Source organism: Melozone crissalis, unplaced genomic scaffold, assembly GCF_028551555.1.
Source record: "Melozone crissalis strain CALT ecotype California unplaced genomic scaffold, PUWL_Pcris_2 ptg000004l_1, whole genome shotgun sequence".
In the NCBI taxonomy this organism is placed as follows: domain Eukaryota; kingdom Metazoa; phylum Chordata; class Aves; order Passeriformes; family Passerellidae; genus Melozone; species Melozone crissalis.
In genome coordinates this window covers 43,283,235-43,292,172 of record NW_026535782.1, presented here as the reverse complement: position 1 = coordinate 43,292,172, position 8,938 = coordinate 43,283,235, and the positions used below count along the sequence as shown (strand labels likewise).

The 8,938-nt window shown below is 45.5% G+C and overlaps 1 protein-coding gene across 1 annotated transcript in view; it reads right to left on the bottom strand.

The window, feature by feature from the left end:
- Nucleotides 1-459: 459 nt before the first annotated feature.
- The window catches only part of MYH9 (myosin heavy chain 9), a 69,377-nt gene continuing 60,898 nt past the window's right edge, over nucleotides 460-8,938 (bottom strand). The window contains exons 30-41 of the mRNA XM_054271381.1: nucleotides 8,010-8,162; nucleotides 7,406-7,654; nucleotides 6,696-6,908; nucleotides 5,806-6,018; nucleotides 5,290-5,451; nucleotides 4,476-4,604; nucleotides 4,027-4,115; nucleotides 3,694-3,817; nucleotides 2,426-2,634; nucleotides 1,885-1,993; nucleotides 1,386-1,558; nucleotides 460-1,222 (exon numbers count right to left, since the gene is read on the bottom strand). Of these exons, the coding sequence (XP_054127356.1) occupies nucleotides 1,102-1,222; nucleotides 1,386-1,558; nucleotides 1,885-1,993; nucleotides 2,426-2,634; nucleotides 3,694-3,817; nucleotides 4,027-4,115; nucleotides 4,476-4,604; nucleotides 5,290-5,451; nucleotides 5,806-6,018; nucleotides 6,696-6,908; nucleotides 7,406-7,654; nucleotides 8,010-8,162 (1,944 nt within the window). The 3' untranslated portion in view covers nucleotides 460-1,101. The remainder of the gene's footprint in view (nucleotides 1,223-1,385; nucleotides 1,559-1,884; nucleotides 1,994-2,425; nucleotides 2,635-3,693; nucleotides 3,818-4,026; nucleotides 4,116-4,475; nucleotides 4,605-5,289; nucleotides 5,452-5,805; nucleotides 6,019-6,695; nucleotides 6,909-7,405; nucleotides 7,655-8,009; nucleotides 8,163-8,938) is intronic.

The following is an 8,938-nucleotide window of genomic DNA, read 5'->3' as shown; positions in this document are numbered from 1 at the left end:
CAAGAAATACAAAGGCCTTACATATATCTGTGCAGATTAAAGGGTTTTTAATATACTCTTAGTCAACGGTGCACAATAACTAATCCCAACCCCTGGTTACAGAGCAGGTGCAAGAGGTTTGGAAACATCAATAAGAGGAATTTCCCTCCCCTTATCCCCACCCTCTGCCCACTACCCTATTAAATTCCTCTAGATTCTGTCTATTACCATTAAATATATTTGGTCCCCCAGAGATTCTCAGACAAGCACAAGGACATTGCTCTGCTCCCCCAGCCTGTCATTAACTACTGGTCCACACTACCTTAGATGAAACCGCTCAGAGGCAGAGACACAAACAGGACATCATTGCACTTCAGAGATCTGTCCAGACAGGAAAAAGAAGAAGGGAGGAAAAAAAGAAAAAAATGGGAAAAAAAAAAGATTCAAGGGAAAAAAAAAAAAAAAAAAAAACCAAAAAAAACCAACCAACAAAACCAAAAAAAAAAAAAAAAAAACTTTGGCAAGTCCCCCAGGTAAGCTATCCCAAGAGGAGTTTCCATCTTCAGCCCTCCCTGGAAACACAGGGAAAGAAGAAAGGGCAAATTGCCATGGCCAAAGCACACCGTTTTTCCTGAAACTGCTCCCAAACCACATGGGTGGGCAGATTAAAAGAGGCAGAAGTCTGAGGTCACTGAACATGATTGCCGAAAGCAAACAAAGAGGGAGGGGAAAGAATACAGGATGAAGCTTCCCTGCAGCTAGAATTGAAGACAAAAGGAGATTTACAGCAAAAATAATCTTTTCCTAGCCCCACTCCCTCCAAACAATAAGGATTTCCCAACAGACATGGCACAGACAGTTCTACAGGCCTTTGCAGTGGCCAAACTGCTGGTCAAATTTCGGAGCCCTGGCTCTTTGGCATTAAATACAAAGAGGATTAGGAAACTGGAAAGAGGAGAAAACTAGGAACACAGATGCCCGATGGCTCCAGACACACAGACCTGGGCTTGCTCTGCAGATCCCCAGCCAATTTAGGAGGAGAGGGATTGCTGAAAGTCCAATGGAAGAGGGGAGGGTAGGTGGGTCACTCCCTCACATGTAACCTGGGTCAAATGGGAGGAATTATTCAGTAGCTTTGGCATCACCAGCATCTGCCTTGCCATCCACTTCCTCATCGGACACCGACTCTCCCGTTCCCTTCCTGACCATGCGGCGTGTCATGACGAAGGGCAGGTCCCCGCGCCTAGGGGAGGACACACGGCACATCAGCAGCGTTCCACGAACTCACAGGGGCGGGCTCTGGGATGAGGCAGGGAAGCACCAGGCCCGGCTGTGTGCTGGGGGCAGCTGCACAGAGCCCATGCTGCCCTGGCTGCCAAGGCGTGGCACAAAACGCTCCTCCTTACCTGAGCTTGCTCTTCAGGGAGCTGACTTCTCTGTTCATGGCATCTGCTGTCTCGGTGGCATCCTCCAGCTCCCGCTGCAGCTTCCTACGGGATGCGTTGGCTCGCTGGGCCTCCTCTTCTGCTTCCTCCAGCTGGCGCTTCAGCTGCTTCAAGCGCATGTTGGCCTTGTCCGCCTGAGCGTGCACGGGGCAAAAAGTGGTAAGAAGTCAGTGATTCCCCAGAGTTGCAGCACAGTAGTAAGAGCAGTAAAAAGCAGAGTTTCCAAAGCCCCCTCTTCCATTTCTGAAGGGAATTTCAAGGGTCTTGAGGGGTCCTAGTTTTTCTTTAAAAGAATCACATTTTCATCTGTCTCATCTTGTAATTATTACAGTGACAGAGAAGAGGAGAAATCCACAGGATGGTGAATGCCTTGGTCGTAGAAGGAAAAGCCTGCCCCCCAGAAGACTCGGAGACACTGGAGGTGTCTGTCAGGTGTCTCACAGACACATCAGGTACCCACCTGATCTTTGAATTGCTCAGCATTACGCCTTTCATCATCCACCTGCAGCAGGATGTCTTTCAGCTTCTTCTCGGCACGGCGCACCTGTTTGCTGGCAGCCTGGCGCTCCCTGAACACAAACACAGGGGGCTTAGACAACAGCTCATCTCCCACTGTCCCCAGCAAGACCACCTAACCTGGGCTAGTCAGAAGTGAGGAAGATAGCAAAAGTCCTCCTTAACTTAGGAAGAACGGGGGATGGGAAACAATGTTCCCCAAAAATGACCAAAAGGCTGATGTCACATGGACAAGAGCTACAGAGGGGCAACAAATGCACCACAGCTACAGTTTTAGGAGTGGTTGAATTCAGAAGCAGCTGTAAGTGTTTACTGTGAAAAACCAGGAAGATGTGCCAGGATCTTACTTCTGTGCTACCCTTACCTCTTACTTCTGTGCTATCTAGGGTGAAGCTCTCACTCAGACAAATCAGAATTAAGAAGAGTTTAAAATTCCAGAAGGGATGGAAGCTGGTAAAGCACACAGAGTTTCTTCTAGTACATACTTGGTCTCCATGTCCAACTGCTCTTCCAGCTGTGCTATCTTTGCTTCCAAGGCTGTGATGGTAGCCTTGTACTTGGACTTGACGGCGCTCTCCATCTCCTGCAGTTTGAGCTTGAGCTCCTTGTTCTGGCGCTCCATCTGCTGGCGAGCGTTCTCGTTCTTCTGCGCGTTGCTGCGCTCGGCGTTCAGGTCGGCGTTCATCTGATCGATCTGCACCGAGACAGAGATAAGGACTGCTCAGCACAGCCAGTGCTCCTGCTCAAAGGCTCATTTATTGCTCAGAATCAAGAACAAGGACCCTGAGGGCGAGCTGAATTCTTGGAATAACTCTGATGCAGAGGGAGCTATCTGTAGGCAGGACACTCCTCAAAGTATCTTAGTTTCCCCAGATTTTCAAAGTAATTCCTTGAATAACAGGTTTATCAACTTCCTCTTAGGGCTAACTAAACTTGCCAATCACATTCACTGCCCTCTGGGGCTAAGGCCATGGTCTGGCACTTAACAGTAATTATCAGTCTCTGAATTACAAAAGTCCTGAAGCAAGTGGATCCAATACATGTGCTTTACTAATTTGTTGGTTTTTTGCTGTCTATTTCCAGTACAAAGCAGCAGCTTTAAAATACTGACTTACAGAGGTAAAAGTACAAGAACCTGCCTACTTTTGAGCCAGGGCTCTGGCTGACAGTCAACCATGTAGAGAACTACACTCTTGTCTATCAGAATTAATAAGCCCTTTGGAAAGACTTCACCCCAGATCCTTGGCTTTGGAGTGCTAAGAAAACAGCATGCTTGACTCTCAAAGTTGGGCAGACAAAATAAGGCATGCAACAGGCAGACCAAGATCATGGTTTCTATAGCAGCCTAACAAATTTCATATGTTCAGTCCATTTGAAACAGCATAGAACTGGCAGAAAAGTAATTTTCCAAACACATTGTGGCACTCTTCAGCATGTCAAGTTGGAGCAGCATGCCACTTTCTCAATATCCCTTTGTACAGAAAAAATGGACTGGGAGGGGGGTGGTTTGGTTTAAAATAAACTTGGGAGATTGTTCCAGCTACCCAATGATTTTAAATGGTCAACACCAGTGAGTTAACATAATTTTGGCTGTATTTTCTGTACTGTGGTATTCAGCTGTTTCATCTCACACCTATGGCCTTCTGAGGGCCTGCACTGTGCACAAGGCAGCTGCTGGCATTACTGAGAGCACAGCTGGACAATTCACAGACACCAGAGAACCCCCAGGGGCTGCTGCAGCCTGAACAGGTACCTGAAGATTTGCCTTCTTGAGCCGGTCATTGATTATCTCTGTGTTGCCCTGTTCTTCTTCCAACTCCTCCTCCAGCTGAGCTATCCGTGCCTCCAGGCGCCTCTTCTCCTCCATGGCCAGTGCTCTACAGGACACAGAGTCAAGAGAGCATTAATGCAGCACTGATGGCATCAATGCCTTGGGGGAAACTCACCACTTGTACACAAAATTAGCTCAGTCTTTAGGGACCAGAGGGGATACAGTGTGTGCTGCAGTCTACATAAAAAAAAAAACAGGCCAAGAAGTGTTTTCTCACAGCAGCTCCTCCTCCCTCAAATGGGGAACATGACTCACCCTTTACCACTGTTGTTGGCAATCTCATCAGCCAGCTCATCCCTCTCTTGCTGGGCCTGGCGCTTGGCACGCTCAGCAGCTGCAAGTTCCTGGAATGAAAACGAGACGGACACTGATCCAATAGGAAGCTACCAATTAATGCAGCATAGGAAAAAGGAGTTACTGGTAATGGCTGGTATGGTCTCCAGCCTTCTATGACATTCTATGACATATAAGCTAATTCTATGACATGGCCTGTTCCCTGTCCACCCCACAGCTTCCTTTGCTTTGCACACTCCTATCACAGCTGTCAGGAAAGGGCCAAAGTCTGCATTTTGAATTGGACCTCATATTTGAGCAGAGCAAAAAGTACAAAATAAAGGAAATAAACACTCCAGCTTAGACTGCTACATATAGTTCTTGGCCAAAGAAAACAAACCAACTCTTGATTTTCATGCATATTCCATTACCTCCTGCAATTGGATCATCTCTGCCTCCATGCTTTTCAGCTTCTTCTCGTTTTCTTTGGCCTGTGCCAAGATCTCTTCTCTGGAAGTGCGTGTGTCCTCCAGTTCCCGCATGTAATCCTTCATTTGTGCCTAAAACAGAGAATAGAAAGGGATGAATTTCAGAGCACTCCTACTAAGAGATGTGGTTTGTTTGTCTTATGGGAAACATGGATGGAAAACAAATAGGGATTCATTACTCTTCAGCAACCACAAAGGTGGCTGTAAAAACAAAAAGATTCATCCTTTTTGCATTTCACAAGTAACATGTAGAAATATCAATAGAAGCAAACAGGATTGCTTTTTGTAGAAAAAAGTTTTGTCAGATAAATGGAGAGGGGAAGGGAAGGTACAGGGAGCTTTCTAGTGAAGCAATGGAATGAACACTCTAGGAAGGATTTAGTGTTTCCTGAGAACAGGTCAGACGACTACCTGCAGGAATTTAAAAAGCACAACAGAGCCATCTTGGGGCAGGAGTAGGCCTAAATGTTATTTAAAGTCCTCTAGTTTTGCAGCTCTGTAATTCTTTTCAATAACAGGGACCTTGAAGCAAGCACTAGAGTGGACTTTGCCTACAGCTTGTCTCCCAGGGAGTTACACAGGCAGATTGGGATTAGAAGGATGCTTGAGATTGTCAAAAAGTCCTTCACAGTGAACTGCTGCAAGATTCTGCTGCTCTTGTGACACTGATGCAATGTTCTGGCGAGGTGAAATCTTGCATCCTGTTTCCCTGGGTAAAAACTCTGCCCTGACAGCTGAAACAGCTGCAACGCTTCACCTGCAGTTTGCGCAGCTGCTTGATGGCTTCTTCACGATTCTTGTTAGCAGTGTCTATATGGCTTTCCAAATCCTTCAGGTCCATCTCGAGCTTCTTCCTGGCAGCCACAGCCATGGAGCGCTGTTTTCGTTCATCCTCCAGTTCTGCCTCCATCTCCCGGACCTGTGTGGAGCAGCAGAGGCATCAGCATTTCAGCTCCTTCCTTTCCCAGCACCCACTTCTCGCACTCCCCTTTCAAAGGCTGTCTAAGTGCAAGCATGTGACTTGTCTTCATTCTCCCTGGCAGGGGATGGGGCTGGCATTCCTCACTAATAAAGCCCCACAGGTTCCTGTGACAGACAAAGACTATTGGAACAACCACACACACAAGGGAGGAAGTCTGTCACAGCTTTGCAATATTGCCTGGAGTATTGACATTAACAACAATCTTTGGATTGGCACTGTCTGCCTGACCGTCTCTGGACACAAGTGCCTTTGTGCACAGAATGCCTTGAGGATTTACAGAGCAGTTCTTACTTGTCTGATCAGCTGTTTCTTCTTCTCTTCATTCTGTTCATCACGGCCCTGGAGGTCCCTGTCAAACTGTGCCTTCATAGCCTGCTGGTTCACTTCTAGCCGCAGTTTGGCATCCTCTGTGGCCTGCAGTTCATCCTCCAGCTCTTCCAGCTGTGTCTTCATCTCCTCCACCTGCTGCTCCAGGGCTCGCTTAGCTTTCTCCAGCTCATGGACCTACAACACAGTACCATACGTGAGGTTTCTGCAGAGAGTGCCAACAATTTAATCTACCCTAACAGAAAAAAAGGCTAAGAACAGCCACTCACATCAGACTGGATACAAGAACACTGCACCTTGTCCCTTGTATTAGGGCAGATGCATGCTGCCAGTCTGAACCACAATTACTGTTAGTTCTGGCTGTTAGTGTGTGGTGGTGGGGAGAAAGAGAAAAGCATTTGTCAGCCCAGTTCCGACTTAGTGAAGATTTACCAGAGCTGGACATCGCTGGTTCTGACAGAAATCAAGAAAATACCTCTTAGCCTCTGAATTTATTATTTTCCTTAATTAATATAACATTTCTCTTTTTTTTTTTTTTTAATATTGGACGTAATGTCTTCCACTGCCTGGCTAATTGCTGTATTTTACATATCAGGTTCACACCATACCTTCATCTCCGCCACAAGGATACCAGGTAATTTTCAGCTTTGATAATGCCTTATTGGGGTAATTTCCAACCCACCTTTACCACTTAGTGATATAATTACAAACATAACATTCACTAACTCACACTGTATCCAGTACTCTCTACAATGTTCCGCTGTGTTACCACTGGCATCAGCTTTTTGCAGCACAGAAGTAACAGTATCAACTGTGTGACATTTCCTGCCCAGACACTTCAAATGAATACTTACACTTTTCCCAACATCATCCTTTGAGCTCATGAGATCTTCCATCTCTGCACGGAACTGCTTATTCATTCGTTCCATCTCAGCCTTCTGCTCTATGGCTTCTTCCAGGGCTCTGGCCAGGGACAGGGCCTTGGTCTCCTTCTCCCGGGCCTCTGCCTCAGCGCGGTCCCGCTCCTCCGCGTACTTGGCAGAGATGGTCTTCTCCTCTGCCAACAGCTACAAGGGCACAGCATCAGTATTCTGAGAAATTACTGATCATTTGCTAACAAGGTAAACATGCCTCTTTTCATCAGGGCCTTCTTAATAGTGTTCTTCCATGGATAGAAGGAATCAAGAAAACGCAGCTTCAGAGAAGGAAGCGCCCCATCCCATCTCTAACAACTGTGCTGACCCCAAGTAAACAAACCTCTGATTTCCTAGGCCTCCAAACTATTATTTTCAACCTTCTCTGAGATGATTTTCAAGTGACACTTCAAACTCAATCTTGGTTTTGATATAAATGTTATCCCTTTGGGAAAAGGAACTTTGCTTATATTCCTATTCATAGAACAAAATTAATTCACTTCTATTAAAGCTTTTTTCCTCCACTCTACGTGCTCTGCCTTAGCTCAGAAATAAATATTATTAAATATCCAAGCAGTATTGCTTGGGTATTCTTAAAGCAGACCTATCAATAAGATGTACCTACTGAATGCTGATAACTGAAGTCATACCTGATCAAACTTCTTCTGCTTCTTCTCTAGGTTGGAGACAATCTGCCGCTGATGGTCCAAGTCCACAGCCAGGTCATCCAGCTCCTGCTGCAGGCGGGTCTTTGTTTTTTCCAGCTTGTCATATGCAGCTGTCTTCTCTTCAAATCGCTGGCTCAAGCCCTCCAAGTCCTTCTGCAGCTTCTTCCTGGCTTCCTCTGCTGACTCAAGGCAGCCCAGACCATCATCCATCTTCTTCTTTGCATCTATTGCCTAAAGGACCAGAATTGCACATGAAGCCACAGAAAATGTTCTGTGCAGTTCACCAGCACCAAAAGTTTAGGACTGTAAAGTAAGAAAATCTGAAGGTTCTACTCCCTGCTCAGATAATACTGTATGACTGAATTCCCAAAGGAATTCCTGGACAGAAATCTACAAGCAGTTCATATGATTATCATCAGAGACCACCTCATTTCTTCTCTCACCCAAATCAGCAAAATCTCCCTTGCTCAGGAAAGGTTGTGTTACTAGAAGTCAATTCAGCATTTAAATTTTACTTCTCTCAAGACAGATCTGTACTTATCCTTCCTCTCTAAAGTCTCTGGTTTATGGGATGCAGACTCTGTACCTGTTGCTGAAGAATAGAGATCTGTTTCTCCAGGTTTCTCTTTGCCTCCTCCTCTTCTTCCAGTTGCTCCTTGAAAGCATTCTTCTCATCCTCCATTTGCTTCAGCTTAGTGCTGAGGCTCAGTTTGAGGCGAGTCTCCTCCTGCAGCAGTTCCTATAAAGCAAACACCCCAGTGGAATTCAGCACCACTCATTGGATTTAATGGCTCACAATCCTCATCCACTCTCTCTAGGAGTGCTTCTGAACTTGAGTTTAAGCATGCAACTAATTTCACAGATAAGACAACTGAAGACAGAATTTAAATAACTGCCTTTCAGTGAGTCAGTACAGAAACAAAATATTCAGAAGGGTCCTATTCTCTCCTACATGCTAATAATTAAAGTACACTCCTTGGCACATAAGCCTTTCTCAAGGCCTTACCACACAAGCTTTTCCCAGTCCTTTCTCAAGTCCTCCAAGTAGCACAGAAAGTATTCAGACCTTTCCCAACAACAGCATGATTGTACTCTGCTATGTGTCTCTCTCATATTCCAGTACCAAAGGAACACACAACAGACCCAAGTGCTCTTACATGGTTAAAAACATGCTGGTCTCAGCAGAACTGTACAGCACTGGTCATTTACCAGCTTAGGGCACAACAACATTGACTGACTTATGCTGCCAGTGCTTGAGCTGAAGAATCTGTAAAGATTAACCAATCTTCAAACCTAGTGCAGAATTTTTGTATTGTGCCCTGTCTTTGAGTCTGTTTTTTAAAGACTAGTAAGTAGACAGAACATCAATGACTGTCCAAGGCTACTTATTATTGATGTGCTCTTCCTTTCCTTTCCAACCTTCTTAGCACTCCATGCTTGACCTTAAGAGTCATATTCTGCTAACTGTAAATGCATGTTTTTCCCAAATTGTAAGACTAAGAATGATTTAATTCC